Raw genomic sequence first — 26,648 nt, 5'->3', positions numbered from 1 at the left:
TATGTAAATCAACAAAGCTTGACTTAAATCGTACATAATTTGCATTAACTTAAAAATATATATACCAATATGATAGATGGTAATTACTGCAACCGATATTAGATGGCTTTCAAAAAAACGAATATTTATTGCTTCATGAAATGAAATTAGCGAAAAATAAATTTAAATTTAGATTTGTGTTAAGTCAAGATTAAATTAAATATATATAATTAAATAACATTTTATATTTGGTCAGTTATTTAATTATTACATAAGATTTAATATGACGCAAGGATCGATTTTAGGTCCCTTTCTATTTTTGGTATATATAAGTAATTTATACCCTTCTATGTTAAAGATATTTGTGAAATTGCATTGGCCATTCATCTCATCTCATGTAAAATCTTCTCTGAGTTCGCAAAGTCAATGCACCCTTTCTTAGATAATGCATTCAGTAATGGTATCTGTTTTTGCTTACCCCGGTATTAATTGTGAAACCGTAATCTTCACTTAAGAGTCATGTGTTTTAGCCACTGGGCCATCTCAGCTGCCTTATTAAGTCGGATAATATAAATTTTAAATCACTGCGTTTAAAAAACAGAAAGATTTACGTCTTTCCTGAATGTTTTATCATAAAATTATTATTTAAATAGTTTTCTATTTATTCGTCACGATACTTCATTACGGTATTTAACTAAATATAAAAGTAATATTCCACATATTTGTCTTAAATCATTAATGGACTTTACGCTCAGGTTATCTACTACAAACTTCAACGAAAAATAAAATATCTACATAGATTTTAACCTAAGATTACGGGTTAAATCTGAGCAAGTACCAGTGACCACTAAGTTTTTGTTTGGTTTGTTTGTTTTTACATTCATCTCATTGACACTGATAAAAAAAACGCCGCGAACACAACTGCAAGTGTATCCACCGACCTATAGTATTGTATAGCAAAAAGAATAATGTAATACATTCCAAGCCTTATTAAGATAAGTCAAAATGTATGAAAATGATTAACCAATAATGGTTTTAGAAAAGTACCCGATCACAAACTGATAATGATGAAGTCTTCTTAACCGATTCCGGCTAAGGAGGCTATTTCCAAACGATTCTAGCACGTGGCTATGTTAGTAGACATCTGTGTACCTAAAACAGCTAGGTATATATTAAATCTGTTTTACCTCACTCTCACTCACTCTCACTTACCGTTGAGACATCATCAGGTGTGCTTGGGTTACTTCCGGGTTGCTACAGATATCTACTAAATCCAATAAGTTTTAATTAGTATTTAAGCCAATCCTTCGATTCTGGGCTTTTAAACTAGCTACTAAACCAAGAAGGAAAGTAAAATATATTCAGCAAATAAATCCTACATTTAAAACCGAAAACACCCTTGTTTTATATTTTAGTATGCATATACTAGTATAGCATGCCTAATATATTTTTAACATACGGTTAAAATAGTGAAAGAATAAAGATTGCACTCGTACTAAAAATTCAATAAAATAATATTTAAATACGTAGATGAGTAAATAGTATAAATGTTTTAAAAAAATACCATTAAATGAAGATGACCTGCGATACAATTATTACTTTTACCTTTTGTACTCTTACTATATAATATCTGAAGAAAGTGATGTTATTTGAAGACCACGATTCAGTTCTCAAATGGTGTCTGAGCTCGCAACATGGCTCGCCTTTCACATATTTATAATGTGTTAACCGTCACATTTATATTTATAGGTAAAAAAATGTTATACATATAAACTTTAATATATTGGATAAATATTTAGTATAAATTAATTAAAAATAATAAGTTTGGTGAACTGTGTAAAAATGTGAATATTATTTCAGGCATAGATGGAAAACACGTAAACAAAAGAAGCTTTCCTGATGTGAAGTGTCATGAAACAGGACGTTTTTACAGGTTTGTTATCATGATACTATATTAACCCCCTATTTTTAGTGATTTTAAACATTAAATACACTGTAAATAACATCATTACATTACATCCATTAATTATAAATAAGGTAATACTCAAAATAATATAAAAAATGTCTGCGTGGAATATTATTATTTATTTATATTTTTGTTCAATCACTTAAAAAGCTTTTTAATTTTTAATATTTATTTTTATTAAAATAAAAACTTATTTATGAAATCCTTATTTTTTAGGTATAGTTCAATTACATATTATTTTTTAAGGCTGTACGCATTTCGTCATATGGATAGTAAATCCCTAGCTTACAGATTTTATTTGCTATCTATCTATCCTAGTACACTTTTTGAAACATATCAGATATATACAATTTAACTTTCGTTTATTATCTTTAGTATTTTTTTGGTCATTTTAGATAGTTAAATAGAAAATTTCGTAGATATGCTTGTTTTTTTATTATTTTTCTTGAAAATGTAATAAAACACTTTACTGTATGTATACGATTATAACATTCTTGTCTTCACAAAAATAAGTTTTGTATAAGGAAGGATCTTCGTACAAATAAAGAAATATTTTTTGTGTAGTTTTCGTATAGGTATACCTTCCTCTCGACAGAAAGATAGGTATATATTAAGTATTTTTGTTGACCGGTATAGGCGTCACAAAACCTAGTGAAACTAAAACTTCTTTTACATTTCTATTAAGAAAGCTGATTAGCGAGTTACATACAAAGTAACATTAGCTTGCAATGTTAGTTGACAAATCTTATCTAACTAAAGAATGCCTAAAGTGATAAAATTATTTTTTAACAAATAACCTAAAAGTTGTTAATCTTACGCCAACATACTTTAACTTTCATACGTTTACCTTTTCAAAAAAAATTTATTTCAAAAGTCAAACATAGAAATCATTTGACAAATTATTTATTAACGTTCATAAAGCTTATTAAAAATAAAAATTTAAACGTTGCAAACTTAATCGTAATTTCACAGAAAAAGAATATAAATTATAAATGACTCAGAAATTATCGCTAAGGTTTATATTCAAATATAGCTTATTAGATAAATTGATTTATTTTAAAATAACAAAGGAAAAAGTTTTATTCCATAGAATAAGCAAAACAAAGCAAGGAGAACAAAAACTGACTAACTAATAAGTTCCGCAAATGCGGTAAACGCAGTCACGCAAAATGATTAACGCACGACAATGCAAAGTGTTCTAACATAATTTTCCTATTCAGCACATATAACGCAGCAGGACATTGACCCAGCAGCACTTTCGCCAACCTTGACAGCTGCTACCGTATCGTATTTCAAGTTATTATCATTTCCTGCCGCGTCTTGAGAAATTCACTTTCGCTGTTATTGAATCGCCACCGTTACGTCTAAATCATAATTTCTGTTAAGAACAGGTCTCTCTGGACCACTTGTTTTTCTGTCCATTTCATTAATTAACAATTTACATACAATAATTAAAAACGAAACATATATAATTCGTGTCAACGGTTTAATGTTTATAAGGATTATAATATACATACCATTCATTTGACATTCGAAAAAAGACAAAGGATTGTTTAACTGATCCAATTTTATAGATAGATCCACTATTCTATACATCCTGTTGTATTTCCTAACTAATATTGTAAATTGTAAGTTTGTTTATTTGTTTCGCTTTCACGTCTTAACCGATCATCATGAAATTTGTATAAACCCTGTCAGAGGTACATAAAAAGACATAGGATATTTAATCTTCTACCCTGCTCGAATGCGGGCGAAGCCGAGGACAATATATATATATATATAGGAGGTAGTAATAATATATTTCGTTTATTGTCTATATGATAATGAAAGCTCAATATGTAACGACGACGAGATTTAAGTTTTACTCATAACTATTCTATATACTACGAATATATTTAAAAGGAATCCTGACCGAACGGAAGATGTAATGTGGACGGGCGACGAGTGTTCCCGTTACTATCTTTGCTTAGAAGGCGACGTGTTCGACTTCCAATGTTCTAAAGGCCTACTCTTCGATGTCAACCGACAGCTATGCGATATGCCACAGAATGTTCACAACTGTGATCTTACAACAGGTAATTTTCCATTTTATTTCAAAATAAATAACAAATACACAACAAACATACGTTTCATTGATCTTGATTTTTAAATTTAATAATTGGAATAAGAGACGTATGATTAAAAAAGTCATGTAATTTTTCCATATGTTGCTGTTATGCACGAAAAATACACACACATACACACACACATAAAATAATCAAATGGTAAATTTATGGTAACTTAAAAAGTATTTTCGTAAATATCAATAGGCAAATAATTTAACTACTGAAAACTTACATTAAAAATGTAGAATTTATTTATATCAGATATTAAAGGTAATATCTGATAACCGGAAACAAAAATATACCGTATAGTTACTGTGCAAAGAGAAAGCGAAAATGTCAATAATGGTTGCACAATTCATTTCGGTAATGATTGCTCAGTTTAATTTCGTATCAACTTAAATTGACATTTGAAACAAGAAAGCGGACAAACTTGTCATAACAGATTTTTTTTTAAATAAAAATATTGCAATTTTTCACAAGTAATTTTTTTTATATCAAAGTTGAACAACAAATTTTTGACAATATTTCTAGAAACGCTGGTACCAAAACCGCAGTTGGAAAATGCAAAATGCGCTAACGAGACTCATCTGGGTTGTTCTGACGATACTTGTGTCCCCGCTGAATATTTCTGCGATGGCGCTCTAGACTGCGAAGATTCTTCCGATGAGGTACCAAAATACTTAAAAAAAAAACATAAAAAATATAATCATTGGCTATTTATATTTTATTCTTTATTTATTATTTAGAAGAAATAAAACATTTGCGAAAAATATCATAAGAGATCTAATTATATTAAACCAATGCTTACCTCTTACAGAGATTTCTTCAAGCATAGGATTGTAAAAAATAGACAATTATATAAGAAGTAGACACGATGTATAAGTAAATAATCAAAATTAAAAAAAAATGTTTAATAAGCGTTAAATTTACTTATCATTATTATTTCCTGGATAAAACCAGTGAAATAAAGTCATATCTACATAAAATAATTGACATTTGTACACCAGAGTAAATTTCGGTTTAATAAAGAAATAAAATGGAGTTACAATATAGCTTAATGGTTTTCAATAAAACAAATGATTACTTTCATTATTTATGAGTATTGCATAAAGTATATATTTCTTGTTGTAAGTTTCGGTAATTGTAGTAAACACCATAAAAGTTAAGAGTACCTACTTACTTTACTAGTAGGTATCTGATAAATTATAACTATCACAATAACGTTTTTGATATGGTTATCTGTAAAATGTTTTCTTAATATACAATTTTTGATCTCATAATATACATTTTAAATAAATATATGAAACCCTCAAAGACCCGTGCAAGCAACTGTTTTATTGGCCTAACCACAAAAAATTATGCCAAAAAGTAATATTTACGATAATTTGCTACTTGTCAATTATAATTTTAGTTTAGTCCAGTCAATTTTAAGTAAGCATTTTACATTATTTAGGTACCTACGATTAATTCTGAAACAGAAATTATGACAATGGGATTTCGTCGTCACCGTAACTTGCAACATCTAAAACAATAAATTTTATAACAGATAGCGCATATCTTCATTTACTTTCACTAACTGCGAAATTTTCATATCTTTTGGCAATTTAGCCAGTTAGTTATAGTAATTTACTGCACAGCGTCACATTATGACCTCTTTGCTTAAATATGTAGGAAGTAGAAAGAATCTGCAACATTGTGAAAATAATAAATAATAATTATTACTAATTTATTCAAGTAGTTTTCATGGACTCTCAGTTCGTATTAAAATTTTACACTGTGCTAGGGTTGGTGCGATGTCACCTACGATCCTAACGCTGCTGCCCCGTGCAACACAGGGATGTGTCTTTTGCCTGAATGCTTTTGCACGAAGAATGGAAATCAAACACCGAATAACCTCGTCTCGAGCCAGGTATCCAAAAATCTTATCAGAGTGAACCCGTTGTCAATTTGATTAATTTGCCTTTGATAACAAGGCTACTGTACACTTGACCTATAATTTTTTTAAATATCTAATACAATACTTATATCACTTTTTATTATATAATGTGGAAATTAGTCAACATACAATTGTAGTACATTCACCTTCTATACCTTCACCTTCTTAAATTAAACAATTCATTCACAATAAAATAATCGTGTTCTTGTATACTTATTATTGGTATTGTAATTGATAATAAACAATAACCTTACAACAACTACTAGTTTGAAATATTTTATACCTAATATAACTGTGTATTAAATATGAATGTAACTGCTTTTGATCTAGTCATCTAGTGTCAATTTTAAATTTTAAACAACTTCGTAATTGGTGGATTTTTCCCATAATATGTTAATTTTAAGTCATATGGACGTCCAATAAATTGTAAATATGATTTCAGACACCACAAATGATCACTCTCACATTCGACGGCGCTGTAAACCATGAAAACTGGGATATTTATACGAGACATCTTTTCACACCTGAACGCACGAATCCTAACGGTTGCCATATTAAGGCAACATTCTTTATATCACATCCGTACACTAATTATCGACACGTACAAAAACTATGGAACGATGGTCATGAAATTGCCGTCCATTCTATTACGTATGTTTTTATATCATTTAATTTCAAATTTTTGTGTTTGTAAGCCAAAGTACATAATTTCATATCGCATCTTATTCTGAGTCTAGCCACTATGTAAGTAATTTGTAGTATAAATTATTTTTTGTATTTAATTTTAGGCATCGTGGTCCAGAGGAATGGTGGTCCAAAAATGCTACAGTTGAAGATTGGTTCGACGAAATGGTTGGACAAGCAAACATAATCAATAGATTTGGAAGAGTTTGGATGGAGGATTTTAGGTTTCTATTCTTTATTAAATAATTTATAATTTCGTATCTCACTCATAATTATTTCTTACTGCTATAATTCCTTGTAGAAAATATAGTATTTTATATAATGCGTAAAATAATACACTGTTGTTTATTAAATAAATAGCAAAATAACCGACTGTAGATGTTCCAAATGTGCTGGACTAAAATTCTTACCCTCTGAATCCACTGTGATGGCCGTATTCGTCATGAATCGAAGAGCATGCGTGATCGTTTTGCATGTACGGAAGCAGCCGTCGACAAGTCGCCTTCGCCAACGTTCGCCCGGAATAGCGTTCGGACCGTCCTCTAACCACTGGTCCATCACGACTCAGTGATGCCTTATTAATTTGAAAACTGCTACTAATACCTATTTAACATTACAGAGGAATGCGAGTCCCATACTTGTCCGTCGGTTGGAACAGGCAGTTCCTAATGATGCAGGAGTTCGGCTTCGTATACGACGCGACAGTGGTGGCACCGTTAGCTGACCCACCATATTGGCCATATACTTTAGACTATAAAATGCCTCATCGTTGTACAGGTAATAAATCATAATAATCGTCTGTGCCGCCATGACCAAAGGGAACGGTAAATTGGCCAAGCGTTAAAAAGATGGCCACTTATGTTTACCTCAGCTGTTTCACCAAACTTCAATAAACTAACTACATCACATTAGAGCCAGCAATAAAAACAAACGTAGCACGTTGATTGTTTGCTAATATTTATTATTAGATATAATCAAAGAGAAGAAATAAGGTTCTATAACCGACAACTAGCGCGTGTGAAATATTATGTAAAATCTTGGCAATCATTATTGTTCGCGAAGATTCCTTTATAACGATGTAATGTTTCAATCAAATTCAATTATGAGTCTCAATACAACCAACCTGTTACTTAAATAACACTATGAATTTTTGTACAAAAAAAATACTTTAAAATCAACTTCTACCTTAAGTGATTCTTTATAAAATCTTTAACATATGCACCAAATTTCAAATTAAGGTAAAAGTTTTGCAATTTGATGAAAAAAGGAAGCACTATTCGGTTTTAAATCTGTGTGCCTTTTATAAACTTTCCATCAGCATACACAGTAAAAACGGAAACCGGAAATAAAGTTTTTTTTTTAATAGGCAGTGGTAAAGGTTTGCAAAACTGACTTTGTACACAATTGTGTGTGATATTTTTCAGTTATAATATTTATGTATTATTTTAGGTAACAATCAATATTGTCCGACTAGAAGCTACGCAGGTCTGTGGGAAATGGTCATCAATCCTCTTGTCAATGGTGACCATACGTGCGCAACATTGGAGTACTGTCCGTCCAATCTCAACGGTGATGATGTTTACAACATATTGTTGAACAACTTTAAAAGGCATTATTTGAAAAATCGAGCTCCATTTGGTATACATTTAAATTCCTCGTGGTTGAAGAACAATGACTACTTGGCTGCTTTAAAGGTAATACAAGAATATAAACTGATAGGAATATTCAAAATATACATTTTGTAAAGTTTTATAGTAAATTATAATATTATTAATGTTTCTATATTTTGTACCTACTTAATATTATAAAGCTGAATGAATTTGTTCCTTTGAATGTACTCAACAAAATACCTACTAGTCTGATTTAAAAAAAAATAAAGCTTTTTGCGTTTGGTAGCATGTTAAAGTTATAGAATAAATAAATAAACTCTACGAATCACAAGGGAAAAAGTTATTGTAATATAGAACTATAAACATAGAATTTAGATTATTTGTATTTTTATTCCACAGAAATTCATAGATGAGCTGCTAAAACTTCCAGATGTATATTTTGTAACATATCGTGAAGTAATCGATTGGATCAAACGACCGACACCTGTGCTGCAACTCAAGAAGTTCCAACCTTGGCAGTGTAATAACCGCCACTTCGAAGATATAGAAATTGCATGTAACAAACCGAAGACTTGTAAACTACCCTCGAAAGTATTAGAACATGACAAGTACATGATCACGTGTATGGATTGTCCAAAATCTTATCCATGGATAAGAAACGAATTTGGTTTCGAGTAACAAATCTAAAACAATAGACAAATATGAAAGTTACCAATTATATTTAAGGTTTGTAAATCTTTTAATGTAGTAAATTCTTAATATAAGACGCGCAATAACAATATTATCGAAAACGGCATCTACTGCATTCAAACAAGACATCAAAAATCATGTTTCTATGTTGACAGATAAAATTGTTTATTGATTAAGTTTTATAATTTTCAGATATTTAAAATTAGTATGAAATTTTAAATATCTGAAAATTATAATTATTAATATTGTACATATTTATGTATAAAATATCTACATATTTTTTTCCTCTTGTATGCAAGTATCGAAAGCATTACTTCCGTTAAAATTATGTGTGTAGTAAATTAAATAAAAGGGCTTGTATTTAAAAGAGAGACTACTGTGTCAAGTGTATTTGAATTTTGAGTTCGATGCCATTAAAGATTGTATTAGTTATTGGAGTGAAATGTAGTTTAGTTTATATATCTTAATTTATTTCTATGGTTTTAAGTAGTGTTACCAATCTTTACCTGGACTAACTGTGATGTTGAAATTAGAAAAGCAACAGATTATGTTACTGTTCTGATTTGTCAAACCTAATTAAATGTTTTATTTAACCAAAAAAAAAAATATTTTATTTTATCCACTTATTAAGGTTTTGTTGTTTTTGATTTAACATATTATTACTATTTAATGGAAACTACACAATAGCTAACTTTCTTCTGTTAATTTTATAGGTTTTTAAAATTTGTCTCTAGTTACAATGACAACAGAATATAACCAAATATTAAAAAAATCTAATTTCGATTCATAGTTATAATCTTTGATTATTTTTAATTCATATTCATTTTTACACTAAATTACTTTGAAAAGTATATTATTAAATATTGAAAAAAAAAACACCTTTCCAAATTTAATTTGAGATTGGGGATTGGCTAATCATAATGTTACATTTCTAATATAGTGTATTATCTATGGTTACATTAACAAACATAGAATGACATATCTGTTTCTTTTAACCCCTTATTTCTAAGTAAAAATATTCATCAAATCAATTTACAACACACTTGAAAAAACAAACAACAAAATTAAAAAACTTATTTTTAATTAACTTACAAAAATGCACTTATTATCTAGTTACTATTACAGAAAATAATATATATATCATCCTTCCTGAGTAATGAAAGGATTTGGAATTGCTTCCATTCCATCCATGGGACAAATTAACACAACAGATGTTCCTCTACAAACAACAAGTCCTAGTGCTCTTGTATCGTCTAACAACTTGTAAGGATCATCGGGATCTGTAATATAATGATACATTATGGTTAATTAATTTTTATTTGAATCTGCCAGAAAAATTATATTATTGGCATCTTAATTGTAATTAGTAGCAATATGTTACGTATAGCTAGGCTTTGGCTTGGATAAAACGAAAAGTAATAAGCGATTAACAAACCTCTAAGAAATTCTGTAGTGTTATCTAAAACCAAATTTAAAAGTGGATCATATCCTTTCAATATTCCTGCAGCTTCTCGCCCACCAGCAAACTTTACGCGTATACTTTTCTCTAAATACTTGCTTAAATCTAATATTGATTCTTTTCTCCGTTTTTCTTTATTGTCGCCTTGTGCTCCCTTAAAATACCGGAAAAGTATCAAAACAAATTTAAATAAAATAATGCAAAGTGTATAATATATAACTACTAAGATTAGCTTACCTTATTCTTATCATTATCTTTTGAAGCCATGTTGTAAAGTATAATACAATTACTGTTTTAAACTTAAACAGAATTTGTATTTTGTGTTTTATTAAAAGGTTATATTATTGGCAGTTGAGTGTTGACACATGACACTGAAAATGTATAAATTGTAATTACAGTGTATATAATATAATAAGCTTAATATGCTTGGCATACAAAAATTTAAGACAAAGTATTTAAGTTATATTCTATGCCAATATCATTTAAATAATACTATAATACTATTTCTAATTTTTTAATTGACTAGTCCAATATATTTTTTAAAAAAATATTTACATACAATCAGTACAAGTATTTAGTATTTTTTTTATTTAAAGATATTATTAAAAGAAATTTGTGATAATATAATTTCTAAATTAATATCATGTTCTCTGGATGATTATAATTTTTATCATATCACTCTATAGCAGTCTAGTGACTAGTCTCTATCACTGACAGTAATCTGTCTGTCTAAATTCTTATGTTTTCACGTCACAATTCACAACAAACATAATTTTCAATTATGTTAGCATAGTTGTAGTAATAGAGTATTATTTCAAGCATTCTAATATAAGCGTTAAAACCCTTTTAATACTCTTTTATTTATTTTTAAGTTTTCAATTGGCCTAACTGCAGTTAAATGGCGAATACATTTGTTAATGGTAGTCTCCTTCATTGAATATTATCAAATGAGGTATCAATGCGCTCATCAGTGAGCTACATATTGTCTCACGCGCCCGGAGAGTCTGTGATGTCGCACCCAGACTACGCGCAGCACGCACAGCACCATGCCTGTGTGCTGGTACTCGTTAAAGGTATTGGGGGCGTATTGAAAAACTTCAATAAACTCTGGGAGCGGATACAACGCGTCAATAATATCAAAGTCACGGGTTAGTTTTGGCCATAAAACCTTTTTTCGTTTTTATACATTTGAATCTCTTATTTGCATACTCAAATCTATAATATAGAACACATGAGTGAGTAATGCTAATAGTTTGAATTATGTTCCCAGATTCTTCCGGACAGGTAAGAGATATTTGGGTTAGATATGTCCGAGACTATCCAGTTGAAAATAATGATTGGGGAGATTTCCAAACGCATAGGTAAAATATTGTATACTATATTCCAATAGCAGACAAAGTAAGGAATGCCCTGCTATTGGAATTTCATAATTTGCTTCAGTTGTGTACAATTGTTCAATAATACATTGTTCTTATTATAGGAGACTGCTAGGCTTAATAACTCTTAGTAAGTTTACAAATCAGATAGAACTAAATGAAGTATGTAGAGTTCATGAGTCTTTGAAGGTTAAATATTCTAATACTCTATATGATTCTCGGGCATTCATGTTTGGCCCTGGCAGTAATTTGAAGAAACCACAACAAGAACCCGAGACTTACAACACTTATGATGATGATAAACTGAAAGAAAGAACCAGTTTAAGTGATAAGTATGAAGTATTTTTAAATTAGAAGTAATTTAATTAAAAAAATAATTTATACATTTATAAAATAAATAAGTGTAGAGAGTATAGAGCATTTAATAGCAATGAAGGCAGTTAAATTATTTCTTTAGGCTTTAATTATCTTATAATTGAAGAAAAATATTTTTATTTAGAAAATTAAAAAAAATTTCAAAAAGTAAAAATCTTAAAATAATTTTGTAGAATATCACTTCCAAGTGATCAAGCGGATAGTCTTTCTTCAACTGAGAGTTTTCCGAGATCTATATCTTCCAATGCATCATATTCAGTACAAGAAGATAATTTCACAACACCATCTAACTTTAAAACCCATGCACTGTTTTATGGAGAGAATGACGCAGTACCGGATCTTGAACAGCATGTTGCTGATCTTATTAATTCACTATTTTGGGTTGTTGAATCAAAACGGTTGGAGAGATCAAGGGAGAAATTGGAAAAGGTTTCTCTTTTGTTGGCTCCATTTGAGAAAAGAGATTTCGTAGGTGAGTTAAATGTTTTATATTTTTATTTAATAACATAGTCTAATATTATAATAATAAAATTATTTTCATCAGTGAATCACCAGAAATTTACTTTAAAAAATTTCTTAAACTTATTTTTCAGGGCTTGATATGGAATCGCGAAATAATAAAAAACGTTGTATGGGCCGAGTCACCAAAAATTTAGCTGATTTAACCTTACAAGCAGGTCTTGTCGCTGAAGCATTAAGTTTGTACCACTCTTCAGCGGAAATACTTAAATCTGTTAATGATTGGCTTTGGTTAGCTGCAGCTAAAGAAGGTCGCAATATACTTTATTTAATATATAAGATACATTAACAAATGTATATTCAAATTATTAAGATGACTAAATTTTCAGGTCACTGTGCAACATCTGCTATACTTCAATACCCAAATCTAAGAAATCCCACACCTTTACAACGCAATGCAAGTCTACAAGAAAGTTCTCCTAGTAAAATAAAGCCTCTATCCTTATACCAACCCAATACAGACCCCTTCCGTAAATTTAAACTTCATTCTTCTCCATTGCGATCATCCAAAACGTCTAGTCCTGTAAATCCACCAAGTGAACTTACACCCTCATCATCAGATAGTGTCGAAACTTCTTCCAGACAATCTGAAACTGATAATGCCGATACCGAATCTCTAGCTTCATCTAGCGACATCGACTACCAAAGTCAAAAGTCTTACTTGAGCCCAGATCTTCCTTCCATTCCGAGACAGCCTCCGTCTCATATTAATAATCAATATTTACTCGGCGGAGAGGAAATTGCAGAAAAATATAGAAAAGCAATCATACACTATAGCAAATATCAGAATGCTGGTATCATTGAAACGGAGGCGTGTTTTAAAGCTGCTAGAATCGCAGTTGAGCAAAATAACAGCTTACATGCATCAAGTTTTCTACAGAATGTCATATTTATCAATTTAACTCTGAGCGAGCAAGAGAAGATTCAAAGATTTGATACCCTTGCTGAACTTTATAAAGAAATCGGTAAGATTCTCATAAGGCAGACCAATATAACTTTAACAGCCTGTAAATTTCCCTCTGCTGGGCTAAGGCCTCCTCTCCGTTTGAGGAGAAGGTTTGGAGCATATTCCATCACGCTGCTCAAATGCGGATTGGTGGATACACATGTGGCAGAATTTCGTTGAAATTAGACATATGCAGGTTTTCCCACGATGTTTTCCTTCATCGCTGGGCACGAGATGAATTATAAACACAAATTAATCACATAAAAATTCAGTGGTGATTGCCTGCACATGTTCATCTCGGCTCGCTATACCAATATAAGCATACTTTTTACTTTCAGGTTTTCTTCGTAAAGCAGCATTTTGCCAACGTCTTGCGGCTACAAGGCAAGTGAGTGCGAACAATCCAAATCCAGATTGGCAACGCTGTTATTACCTCATGTTGCACAGCTTTCCAGGACATAAACTTAGTCTTGATCCAAATTATGTCATACAACATCAAGTAGGTAAGATATTATAATATTTTGAAAATAAATAGATGTACCTGCTTGTGCGTATTAAAATAATCTGAAACGGACAGACACGAGAGTTATTATATAAGAGATTCCATATCTCATTCGGAGCAAACTATTATATATTTTAAAAACATGTGTAGTGTGGTGTTTAAAACTATGGACTTAAATATCTGCAACAGTTTTCGTCCAGCAATTATATGTCAAGTTATTATAGTTAACTAACATAACTTTATATTTTAAGTGTTGGAAAAGAGTATGTACTGATTTTCTTAACGGTTCTTCTCGGTAAAATCTACATTCCTAACCAGTGGCAGCTTCATATAGTTTTGTATAACGATGATTCAAAAATGCTCGTTAAAGCTTACTTGAATGAAGTATATTTTGATTTAGATTAATTGTTAAATAACAGGTTTTTACATAATTAATTTTTTAATTAATTTCATAATAAATAACTATTCTTATATATTTCAATAATAATAATTATGATCGACCAAAATAATATTTCCTCATATTCAGGTTGGCCTGCGTTACAAATTCAGTTATTACACGAGCTAGTGGTGGCCGCTCGTCGGATGGGTCACCCCGCGCTCGCCACCCGACACATGACGTTCCTGCTGCAGACCATGTGGCCGCACCTGTCGCGGCAGGAACACCGGGACTTGGCCATACAGCTGCAGGTACTGTAAAACAGTTTATCTATCGAAGACCGCTGGATTTTTTGATCGCGCGTCACGCAAATACCGCTGAATGTTTTGACATGAAATTCGTACCAACGTTTTCAACGTGTTTCAGTGGTTTTTAGCTAAATAGTATCTATATTGTATAATTTACCGATAACGTTCCTCAGCGAGGCGTTCGGGGTTTGCTCGTTACAAATATATATTTTTATTTTATTCGAACGCATGAGTATAAAAAGAGTTCCGAAGGAACCCGACGGTATTTAAATTCACTTGTAAATTCATTAAAATTTACAAAATAATAAAACTGACTATAAAACTATACTAATATATAATGTTATATAAATATTTCCTTTGATTATTATTTTTTTCTAAGCTTCAATATTAATGTTAACATATTTACAATAAAAATAATGTATAGTGGCACAAGTTTTCGTGATATTGCTTAAATTTTAAATATCCGCATGTAACCGGAATAGTCAGACACGCACTAGTTTTAATGAGCCCATCGAGGATATGCACATTTCCTCACAGCCATTCTACTGTTATGATTAAATATAAAAAACTGGACTTTCACCTGAATCACTTTCTTGATGGTGACTTATCCTAGTGAGGCCTATTGCCTTAACAGATATGAAATTTTGTGGAATTCTCAATTAATATTTCAAATAAAATATTACAGTGACATATTGGATAGATAAATCTTTTTAAATAATATTGTTTAGAGTTACTTCCTTCTCAGGTATATTCTTATATTCTTAAGATCCAATCTAAAACTAATACTATAACAAGTAAATAACGCATCGAAATGTTTTATGTTAAGTCTTATGTTATAGAGAACTGTTATTTATTTATTAGATCACCAACACGACATACTAACACATTGTTATACTGACACTACCAGTTAAGAACTATCTAAGTTGTATTCGAACGTTTAAATTCGCATGAAAGCGTAATTCAAAATGGAGACTCCCTAGAAGATAGAAGATAGATAGAAGCGTAATTCGAAGAATTACGCTTAGCAGATAATTTTACCATCCTAATAAATATTGAACAAAGAAATTCTCACCTACCAAAACTCTATTATCGATTTTTTGCAGGCTCTTTCCGCCCAATGTGAAGGAGGTCCAGTACCCTTAGTACTGGAAACTGGTGAAGTAATACCCCCAGCAAACCTGACCCACGTACCAAGTTGTTCGTACTTTAATCCACGTCAGTTAGCTCCAGCAAGAACTCCTCATCTTATAAAGTGTAAAGCTAATCAAGGTCCTTTTATATTTACACCGATACATTTTGGTAGCCTCGAAAGGAAAAATAAAAAGGATGAAGGAAAAATGGGTACATCTATTATTTTATATGTTTAATAAGTGAAACGTATTCTAAAATTATAATTTATTGATTAATAAACATTATTTTTTAGAGTACCTTTGGGTTGAGGACGATATTTGTGAAGTTCAAATGAAATTGACAAATCCTTTGCCTTTTGAATTGAAAGTATCTAACATGCGTCTCCTAACATCAGGCGTTGTCTTCGAATCTATCCCTGAGACTATAATCCTACCACCTGATTCACCAACAACCGTCAACTTACACGGGACACCTAAAGAAGTCGGTGAACTACAGATATTAGGTTACTCCACCCATACTTTGGGTGTGAAATCTAATTGTAGACTAAAAAACATGCCAATGCCACATAAATTTCCCGCATCCTTCCTTATCCAAGTCATTCCAAGTTTGCCGACGATTACAATAGAGACTACCTTGTCGCTATCGGGTAATATTAATATATCGAATCCGGAAATTTCTGGAAACATTACTAATATATCCCTGTACAACGGTGAAAGTACTGAATGTACTATAACTATTACGAATACTAGCAATGTACCTATTGAATACTTGGAATTGTCCATTCAGGTACATTTTTTTTTATTATATAGCTTATTCAAAGCTTTTAAAAAATCTTAAAGGCTAATGAAAGCATCTTTTCCAGTCGAATATGGATAATCAGCTACAATCGAAAGTATTCCAATGGTCAAATGAAGACATACAATCCCAATTACCAATTAACGCTGGCGATGTGGCGACCATAGTTATGAAATTATATGGGGAAGCAGATTTTCTAGACTTAGGAGGCGTGGGAGAGAATTTGTTCCCTAATAGTTTGACTTCTAATTACCCCTCTAGAGTTGGGTCCCCAATTCCGAACGCTCAAACATCTCTACCCACGCACAGTTCAAATCCACAGAACTCTTTGAGTAGTGGTTTCATTATGAATAGGACCTCTGGAAGTTTCAGGTATTTTAATTATTTGAAGTATATTTTTAACGAAGTTGTATAAAATTACAAGTATGTATAATCTCTGTAATTTTTTTTTAAGGTCATCTAATTCACAGACAACTAGCTGGTCTGCTCCGATTTCCATAATGCCACCATCTCGAGGACGTCAAATAGAAACACAGGTTAATATTTTAATGTTTAAAAAAAACATAACTAAACATAGAATATGTCGTTATATCGTTTTGTTTTCAGATTGTTATAAGATATTCGGGAGGTGTCGGTAGAGAAATGCACTGCCGACAAACTACTCTGCAAATGAATCTTGAATTACTACCTAGTGTTTCTATAACACATTGGGATGTTTTGCCAGCGGAAATGTAAGTAATAATTTGAAATTTATTTTAAATTAATAATTGAAAAAAAGAAACAAAATCCCTAACTGTTTTTTTAACAATATTTTTCTTTATTATATTCAAATCAGTGGTTTTTCGCTTATATAGCATAAAAAATCTCCAAAGTTAAAGATTCAATTGACTTGAATCTTTCCACGTAATTGCCCACTAAGAAAGGATTTTAGGAAATTTCAACTTGAAATGGGGGGAACGGGAAGTGGGATTTTGTATGGGTCATATACTGATAAAATATCCGTACGTAGGCGGAACGGACTGTGAAGAATATAATTGACTAAATCTCTAATAATATTTTAAACGATGAGTGTTTTACTAGTACCATTGAGTAGGAGTATACAATCGCCATTTATGTTACTACAAAAACAGTCAATAAAACTATAATAATGGCCAACTCTTCGTGACCTTTCTCGGATTGGCCATTAAAAAAATATATGAACTAAATTTATTGTATGTGTGATAATTATATGTAAAACACCTTTTTGTCTCTTATAGTCCAAGTCAACTTTATTTGGTGTTGGATATCACAAACCTTACTAATGAAGAAATGGACTTCCACTACACGCCGTCCAAACATATTCTTATCGAAGGCAAGGAGTCGCGCAGAGTGCCCGTTCCTCTGGACAGATGCCCCTTCACTACTACAATACCTAAAAATGAAGACGGTTCGTTTACTAAAAATCTTATTCAAGTATTTCCATATTCACTATACCATTTTTAAAATAAATTATTGCATTGTTGTAACTTAAACTTAATTGCACATAATTTATTAATTACAGATTCTATGGAGCCTAAGTCCATAAGCACTGGAACATCCACTAATAGTCTCGAACTTATGTGCTCTGAACATTTAACTAAGAATGTAGACCTGCGTTGGCACCTTTTGCAGTCGAACATAACCGGTCGCGCTTCAGTCAAGGGCATAACTCTGTCTCAAACAATGATGGATATTGTTAGGATGTCGCCATTAAATTGGGGTAAGCATATTTTTCATCTATGCTAAAACTATATTGACTTTTTATTTAAAAAATCTTAATTTAGATCTGAATAAAAACAACAACCAATAAACGTTTAAAAATTAAGGTTCACATCAATTTGAAAATTGAAAATTAGTTATCATTAGTTTTGTACCGAACATAATTAAAAATATGACTGGCTGAACCTTTCACATATACATTTATACACTTTTAGAGGTAAGCGTAAACAAGCAATGTATTAAGCCACAAGAGGAATACAATTGCATGGCCGGCGAGTGCCTGTCATTAGGTGTAGCAGTCTGGAACCACCTCAGCCGACCATTACATAAGCTATGCCTCTCTGTACAGTTCTATCAAGACTATAACAATGGTGTTCTTAATTACAAGCTAGATAACAGAGTTGCCACTGCTGGGAATAACAAGTAAGTAAACATCAATTATGTCAATATTTAAATAACAAGATAAATTAAAAAAACACATAGTGATTGACAATTTTAATTATATATTTGTAATATTATTATTAAAGAATTATTTAATTCCATCATCATCCTTCTGAGTTCACATCAATTCATTTAGGCCTCTGTTCTCTCTGATATTCACATATGCCAATTGTCATGGTTGTGTACTAACCATATCCATTGAATGCACGTCGATTTCGCTTAGCCATTAGATTACCCGATGCCCCCCTTCCCGTCTTTAAAACTCCTTTGCTACTTCGGTCTTCCCACTAGCCAAGTCTATAGCCCATTTGTGACCAAATCGGAGCTAAAATCAACATCAATAAAAAAAAATATGTTTTTTAAATGTACTATTTTAATAAACATTACATTGTGTATTAGTTGTCTGTCTTATAAATATTCTTTAATATTTCAGAGTAGTGCTGACGACATTATTAGAAGCAGCAAAAGCTTACCACGAGTGCACCGTTGTGTTTTTGACACCTGGTGAATATAAAATTGATATCCAATGCTCAACGACAGAACCCATAATAGATGAAATTCCAGCTATAAAAGACGTAAACCAAACAATTGTACAGTCTTGCGCAGGGGAAGTTAGTCATGTTTGGAGATTTATACCCCCAGTAGCAATAAGTGTTACTGATTAAAAATTTTCATTTTTTTTAACAAAATATTTATTAAAATGTTATGTGGCAATGCTTTTTATGTTTCTTTTAATTACTTTATGAACATGTATAATCTATGAAGAAGTACAGATTATTAAACTTTTATTTATTCAAAACATTTCATTTGGTGTTCATTTCTATACCTTATTCATTTTAGTCGTTATTACATAGGCTCATCGAAACAATGTATCGATAACATTAAGTTTTGACGTCTAGTATTATTTCGAAATAGCAATTACCGTTTGTCCTCAAGCTAAACGCGAAAAAGTAGAGCAGTTTTATTGAGTTGTGATGGTTATTAACCCTTAAAAATTACTTAACGTGTTTATAATTAATGTTGATGTGATGTGATTAATGAGACGTGTTTTAAAATAATTAACGGGGTTTATAATTTTCAAAATATTTATACAAATATATATATTAATCATACGATTAATATAAAGAACAATACGCATGGTATTGCAAGCAACGCGGTCTTATCATCGTGCCTTAGCATCAGCCCTCAACGTAGTCTTATGAAAAGTCGGCTGATTATTATTATTTAATACTTATATTATTATTAAAAATAAAGTGCCATTATGAATTTTTCTGTTTTATTGACGTGATTAGGTACTTGTTGGTAAGACAAGCTTGTCTGGCTAAGCAAAACTCATATCTAACGAATAGCATATTATACCGAATATAAAGCATGGTTAATATATTTTCGTACGCCAATGTCTATGGAGGTGACAACTCACCATCAAATGGCCCATTTGTCCGTCCGTCTAATCCATATATAAAATATGACCTGCTTACCGATTTCAAATATAAAACTACTTCAGAAGATGAGGCTGTATGATGTTATTCCGTTGCCATTTATAGACGGAAAAAAATAACTACCAGAAAAAAGTTGAAGTATTTTGACAATTTGATATGACAAGTGACAACTGACAACTTTTAACAAACATTAAAACTCCATAAAGTCAGTTATTCAATTACTAGAAAATAAATACGCACTGATATTCGATAACTTTGTAATTTCATTTGCAAGAATATTACTATTTATTGTTAAGAACTAGACTCATATTTATTTTATTTATTGCTACCATTTTCTCTAATAAAAGAACAAAATGTCTCAGAATCACTGTGCTGTACAAGGCTGTAAAATGTCGATATTCAATAAGCCAACTGGTGTTTTATTTTATCCGTAAGTTATACATACCACTTTTTATTAATAAATATATATCTTTGATATATTAAATAATTATTATAATCTTTTTTTTGCAGTTGTCCAACATCTATTGAAATGAAAAACAAATGGCTTCATGCTTTGAGAAACAGATGTGCCCTTCTGGATTGGTCAAGAAGTCGCATTTGTTCCAAGCATTTTGAACATAAATACTTTGATTCTCAAAAAAAACTAAAGGATAATGCTGTACCAACACTGTTTCCAGTTACTAGTAAATTACAAAAGGTTAGTTTGTATTATTTTATTCATCATTTTTATCATTCAATCAACAGTCATTGATGTGGATTATATTTTTTTATTTTGTCTTCTGTGAATTATTTAATGGCTCAAGATAATAAGTATGAATATAATACACAATCAAATATAATAATAAGAGCAATAAGAGCAGAAAAGAAAAAAAACATTAATAATCTTCATTTATTCATATTTTTAAAATAGTATAAACATGAAGCCTATTAAAAATTACCTTTCTAAGTATTATAAATATTCAAATAATGATAAGCTTATAACACAAATTTATATTGTCCTTAAAACTTTTGTTAAATAAGTAATTTAAAATATTTTAAGTCAGTTATTGGAATAAAAATATATTTCTACATTTTATGGTAGATATCTTATATCAATTTTATCATCTCAGTCATTTTTATCAGCTTACTGCAAGAACTCATTATGTGCACCAAATTTCTAAGTGTATTAGATTAATTTTGATAAAAATAATTGATTCAAATAACCTGCACTAATAACACAGTACTTCAACTAATTATTATTTTTAAATTAACAATACAGTATTTTAAAAAATAAATCCAAGATGTGTTGATACAAACAAATTTCTGTATTAGCAACTTGTTGACTTTTTGCAATCAATGATTTCTTGCAGTAAGCAATATTTATATATATTGTGTTATTAAATATAAATTTCAAAACAGCTTGTTATGCATATGCTTGTATACATGACATCATAGTTCAGAAATACTAGAAATTACAATCCTTAAATATGAAATTATTTTCTTAAATTAATGGGGCTACCCTTCTCAAATGATATTAAAAAAATTCTGCTTTAAAGTGTACCAAATAAGCAATCTATATTTGAATAAGTAAAAGACCTTTTTTTTAAAATTTAAACATCTTCTGATAAGGCATTGGATATCAACTAAATTGAGAGCTGAAATATTTAAGATTCAAGTTTTAATGCATGTCATGATTTTTTTAAAAAGGTTAAAAATAATTGCATTAAAATGCTTTATGTACTTGATTGACACTAATATTTTGTTCTGTTTTTAGAATCATGAGAATACACCAACTAAAAATAAAATTGACAGGATTATGAGTAAACTTACTCAATCCGAACTTATAGCTGATATAAAAAATAACTTGAAAAGGGTAAAGGAACCAGCAAATTTTGATAATTTAATCACAGAAGATTTAAGATGTAGACCAGATGCCTCAATAGAAGCTCAACTTTGGCTTTTAATTAAGAAGCAAGACCACCTAAACAATAGACTGTTAGAACACATTGTTCAGAATAAAAAACATATCGAGGTTTTACAAAAGAATATGGATGATTCAAAATCTTCAAAGAAAGATGTTGATCAAAGTATGGAGACATATAAATATATTGTGAAATGTCTTCAAGAAAAACTTGCAACTTTAGAGGAACAAATTGAAATTCTTACTGCTGTCGAATCACGTTAGATTTAGACTGTAGTCAAAATCAACATAACTCAATTTCATAATAAAGTCAATATATATTAAAATGAAAACCTGGACAGAATAGTTTTATTAGTATGTATCACATTTAACCTTGATTACATCCATTTCAATTATTATAAAAAGTAATTATGTATAAATTTAAGCTAATATCTTCTGTTAAAAGAAGAATAAACAGTTTTCAGTCTTAAATAAAATTAGTCTCATTTTCTGTTCAGCTGCTTTTCCAATATTTGTCTAAGTGTCTTCTTTTTATTTGTCTTGTCAGTTAAAGGCCTTCCAAGGGGAATGAGTTCCATTTGCTGTAAACGTCGTCTAAATCTCTGGTAAAATTCTAAAACATCTGGATTAGCCCACACATGACGAGAATCAAAATCTAAAACTCTTAGAGTCTCTAAGCTTTGTGCTCTACTTAGAGCTACATATGCCTGTCCTGCCTCAAATATTTTAGAAAGAGACATTTCTACACAATCTAACGTCAAGCCTTGTGATTTGTGTATTGAAAATGCCCATGCCAAATTTAAGGGTACTTGTCGACGACAAAGCAGAGATCCATTGGAATTTTTCACATACCATCTCTCTGTTCTTGCTGTATATTCTTTTTTATTTTTAAATCTAACAACAGGCAAACCTTCCTCAAATCTAACTACAACACCCCTGGCACCATTAACTAAGCCTGCATTTACATTTATATTCTTAAGTAACATCACTTGAGCACCTACTTTTAGAAGTAGTTTTGAAGGTGCAACTGTCTGCATATCAAGAAGTGTGGTTGCATTATCACTATCCTGTGCGGAAAATAACTTTTCCTCACCATCTAAATCTCGTAATTTAGAATTATTTATCATTTTGGAGTCATTTGTATGAGAACAAAGTCTTGTAGCGAGAATTCCGTCACTTTCGATTTTTTGTGAAGCTGTTTGTAAAAGGCGTTCATTAATCTCTTTTGTTACACGCCCTATTCTAATACTATTGAGGATTGAGATAAATTCTTCGTCTTTTTGCCTATGGACTTCTTTTAATTCAAAACAAAGTTCTACACATTTTTCCCAGCATGATGTTTGAAAGCAAAATCTTTTGGCTAATTTTTCTTTATCTACTACTGGAGGCAATTGTAAGAAATCTCCGCATAGAATAAGCTGAATACCCCCAAATGGCTTATCATTCTTTCGAACATGTCTTGCTACTGCTTCCAACTTCTGTAATTATATAAAAGGGGCAAGTTATAGTATTTCAGACATCTAGTAAACAAATTAAATGTTTATTATATTACAAAAATTACCTCAAAATACATCCCATCTACCATTGATATTTCATCTATTATAAGGTGCTTGCATTTTCTCCATTTTTGAGCAACCAATGGTAGTTTAATTGCTTTTTCACACAATTTTTCTAACGTTCCGCTACCATCACCAATACCTGCAAATGCATGGAGAGTTGTTCCACCTAAAAGAAAAACTTATTAGTGCAAAATCATTAATAAATTATCTTCACAAAAATAAAATACAGATACATTTACCTATGTGACAAGCTGCAACTCCAGTAGATGCTGTTGGCATTGTGACATCTGGAGGTAAGGCAGAAACTATTCTTTTTAAAAGGAAACTTTTCCCAGTACCCGCAGATCCAGTAAAAAATATATTCTTTCCACTAAGACAAGCTTCTAAAACTCTTTGTTGTTCTTTATTTAAAGAACTGGTAGTTGTTAATGGAGATGGAGAGTACAATTTTTTGGGTGCAGGACCTCTGCTGATGTCTTCTAATTTTCGCTTTTTAGAAGGCGGAGAAGGAGTCGTTGTTGTTGCTTTACTGATCTTGCTCTTAGCATTAGATATATCTGCTACTGTTATAGGACTTATATCTTCAAAAGCTTGTGCCTTACCACTTAATAACTTAGCTCTCATAGTCTGTTTGGATGGTGTCTTATTAGCCGTTTGATCCTTGTCACCAGACATTTTGACAAAAATTGTCCTCAAAAACGAAACTAAATTAATTGGTGGTGCATTTGATACAAAAAGAGTGCATCCTGCTTCTTGAAATTTGATACTTGCTTTACCTTCCGCCATAAACTTTTTAAAAACATTTATACTTTTTAGTGCTAGTCGAATATTAGTCTGTTTTTCGCTTGATATTTCCATAAACATTTCGCGAAATTCATTTCGAATTAAACGAATAGATGCAGTCTTATAATTTACTTTTCTTATTATAGATCCTTGTGGTGTTGTCCATTCTACTGTTACCGCACATGATAAAAAAGATTCTCCAGACTCCATTGTTGTATAATTAATAACTTATTTAATTCTAATTAATAATTTTAATACATTATTTTTTAATTAAAACACCACATTGATACCATAATTGCGCGCGCGCATATCGTATACACATATACACATTACTCTATAATACATATGTCTCCACAGATATTTAAAAAACATCGTTTTCCCACAGATAAATCTAAAATAAGTCAGAGACAACATCTTTTTAGTTTTTTTTTTAAGAGCGAATTTTGTTAATTTTAAATAAAAACAGTGAACTAACTTAAAACACTTTAAATAAAACATTGAAGCATAGTTGATAAATAATTTATGTATATAATAATGAAAAATTAATTTCCCCTTACCAAATGAAGAGAGCTCAGACTTTACAAACAATACAAAATTGTGATTTAAAGAATATCATTAAAAAAATGGTAACACCATATTATTTTTACTTATAAACTTAACCGCTTATCTACTTAAGATATACCGCTATAGAGATACAATCAATAGCACATAGCCTATACAATTCACAGTACCGCACGCTATTGGATTGGGACGGTACTTACACGGAACAGTCTAAAAATTATAGTTCTCGAAAGTCAACTATAACTCTTTAGCAAATTACGTCCAGATATGGAACCTATTTGGAATAGTTATATTATATACCTATTTTTATTTAAATTTTTTTCGAGAAAAGTATTTTGTATTTTCAATTAAATACTTTTCAAAAGGTAAATTATATTTCCCAAATGCAAAACTCTTTGAATATTTATCAAGTACATATTTTCATCATTGACCAAACATTATAAGTTATCATAATATATAGATTAACATATATATTATATATTTTTCAGAAATTAGTCAGAAGAGATTACAGAGATTACAACTTTTTGTAGTTCTGTTTTTACTTACTGTCCTCTCTTCCTATATGGCGCTGGAGTCCCTCATGGTTCCGTATTGCCCCGCTGTTGTATATCTTTTACACAAATAACTTGCAGAGATAAATTGAATAGAACAACTTTCACTTTGTCTTACCCTTTACAGGACCAATGCTGTTTCAGTTTTTGAAATTTTTTTGTTAAAACGCTTGAAACTTTTTAAACGAGGCGGATTTCAAGTAGAGTATAAAATTACATTTGTAAACAGAATGTAATGTTTTGAAAACAAAAGTAATCATAGATATTTCTGTAAGAATATATTGATAAAAAGAATGTATTCGTAGATTATTTTGGAGAAAAAAAGGAATGAAAACAAAGCTAAATGTTCAATATCAAGCTTCAAACTTCATGTTATTTCTAGAAAACTACATGGTTAACCGAATAAAAACTAATGCAATTATAAAGTTTAAGTCTTTGAGGAGTGAAAAATATATTTGTTTGATTTAAATTTCTTTAGTTTTATTTCAAAATTACCTATCAACATTGAATCGCAGCGCAGAAATTGGCATACTCCGCAGTCCGCATACTGCGCCGAGCCCTCACTAAGGGAGGACGTAGCACTCGTCGTGGCGTGCTACACTCGCACATATACATAGCTATTTTCTACGTTTACTGCTTCTCGGTACACGCAGATAAGACGTTTTATTTAAAGCTTTCATTTCTTTTTTATGGCATTTGTTGGCGGACGAGCACATGGGCCACCTGATGGTAAGTGGTCACCACCGCCCATAGACAAAGGCGCTGTAAGAAATATTAAACATTCCTTACATCACCTATGCGCCACCAACCTTGGGAACCAAAATGTTAGGTCCATTGTGCCTGTGATTACACTGGCTCACTCACCCTTCTAACCGGAACACAACAATACAGAGTACCTTTATTTGGCGGTAGAATATCTG

The 26,648-nt window shown here is 30.8% G+C and overlaps 5 protein-coding genes across 5 annotated transcripts; 3 read left to right on the top strand and 2 right to left on the bottom strand.

Annotated features, from left to right (window-relative positions):
* The first annotated feature begins 1,664 nt into the window (after window positions 1-1,664).
* Window positions 1,665-9,476, top strand: LOC125069936 (chitin deacetylase 1). The gene is made up of 10 exons (XM_047679564.1): window positions 1,665-1,728; window positions 1,840-1,912; window positions 3,848-4,020; window positions 4,582-4,718; window positions 5,834-5,959; window positions 6,429-6,637; window positions 6,775-6,894; window positions 7,290-7,447; window positions 8,120-8,364; window positions 8,680-9,476. The coding sequence occupies exons 1-10, from the start codon at window positions 1,674-1,676 to the stop codon at window positions 8,956-8,958; spliced, it is 1,575 nt and encodes a 524-aa protein (XP_047535520.1). The 5' UTR covers window positions 1,665-1,673; the 3' UTR covers window positions 8,959-9,476.
* Window positions 9,477-10,031: 555 nt separating this feature from the next.
* On the bottom strand, window positions 10,032-10,804 carry LOC125069938 (U6 snRNA-associated Sm-like protein LSm7). Its single transcript, XM_047679566.1, has 3 exons — window positions 10,667-10,804; window positions 10,406-10,583; window positions 10,032-10,250 (listed from the first exon to the last, which is right to left on the bottom strand). The coding sequence occupies exons 1-3, from the start codon at window positions 10,694-10,696 to the stop codon at window positions 10,111-10,113; spliced, it is 348 nt and encodes a 115-aa protein (XP_047535522.1). The 5' UTR covers window positions 10,697-10,804; the 3' UTR covers window positions 10,032-10,110.
* Window positions 10,805-11,184: 380 nt separating this feature from the next.
* Window positions 11,185-19,741, top strand: LOC125069846 (protein brunelleschi). The gene is made up of 17 exons (XM_047679439.1): window positions 11,185-11,577; window positions 11,700-11,790; window positions 11,910-12,137; window positions 12,354-12,652; window positions 12,774-12,950; window positions 13,029-13,664; window positions 13,984-14,148; window positions 14,674-14,834; window positions 15,935-16,172; window positions 16,255-16,748; window positions 16,825-17,129; window positions 17,212-17,293; window positions 17,364-17,488; window positions 18,014-18,183; window positions 18,298-18,495; window positions 18,710-18,917; window positions 19,369-19,741. Exons 1-17 carry the CDS (start codon window positions 11,388-11,390, stop codon window positions 19,598-19,600), a joined length of 3,999 nt encoding a protein of 1,332 aa, XP_047535395.1. The 5' UTR covers window positions 11,185-11,387; the 3' UTR covers window positions 19,601-19,741.
* Window positions 19,742-20,544: 803 nt separating this feature from the next.
* Window positions 20,545-22,612, top strand: LOC125070054. The gene is made up of 3 exons (XM_047679729.1): window positions 20,545-20,804; window positions 20,885-21,071; window positions 22,128-22,612. The coding sequence occupies exons 1-3, from the start codon at window positions 20,728-20,730 to the stop codon at window positions 22,536-22,538; spliced, it is 675 nt and encodes a 224-aa protein (XP_047535685.1). The 5' UTR covers window positions 20,545-20,727; the 3' UTR covers window positions 22,539-22,612.
* Window positions 22,613-22,744: 132 nt separating this feature from the next.
* Window positions 22,745-24,972, bottom strand: LOC125070053 (ATP-dependent DNA helicase PIF1). Its single transcript, XM_047679728.1, has 3 exons — window positions 24,073-24,972; window positions 23,836-23,999; window positions 22,745-23,752 (listed from the first exon to the last, which is right to left on the bottom strand). Exons 1-3 carry the CDS (start codon window positions 24,824-24,826, stop codon window positions 22,757-22,759), a joined length of 1,914 nt encoding a protein of 637 aa, XP_047535684.1. The 5' UTR covers window positions 24,827-24,972; the 3' UTR covers window positions 22,745-22,756.
* Window positions 24,973-26,648: the final 1,676 nt, after the last annotated feature.

This window comes from Vanessa atalanta, chromosome 16 (genome assembly GCF_905147765.1).
Source record: "Vanessa atalanta chromosome 16, ilVanAtal1.2, whole genome shotgun sequence".
NCBI classification, from domain to species: Eukaryota; Metazoa; Arthropoda; class Insecta; order Lepidoptera; family Nymphalidae; genus Vanessa; species Vanessa atalanta.
Note: the sequence above shows the minus strand (reverse complement) of the source record. Positions and strands in the feature narration are given on the sequence as shown.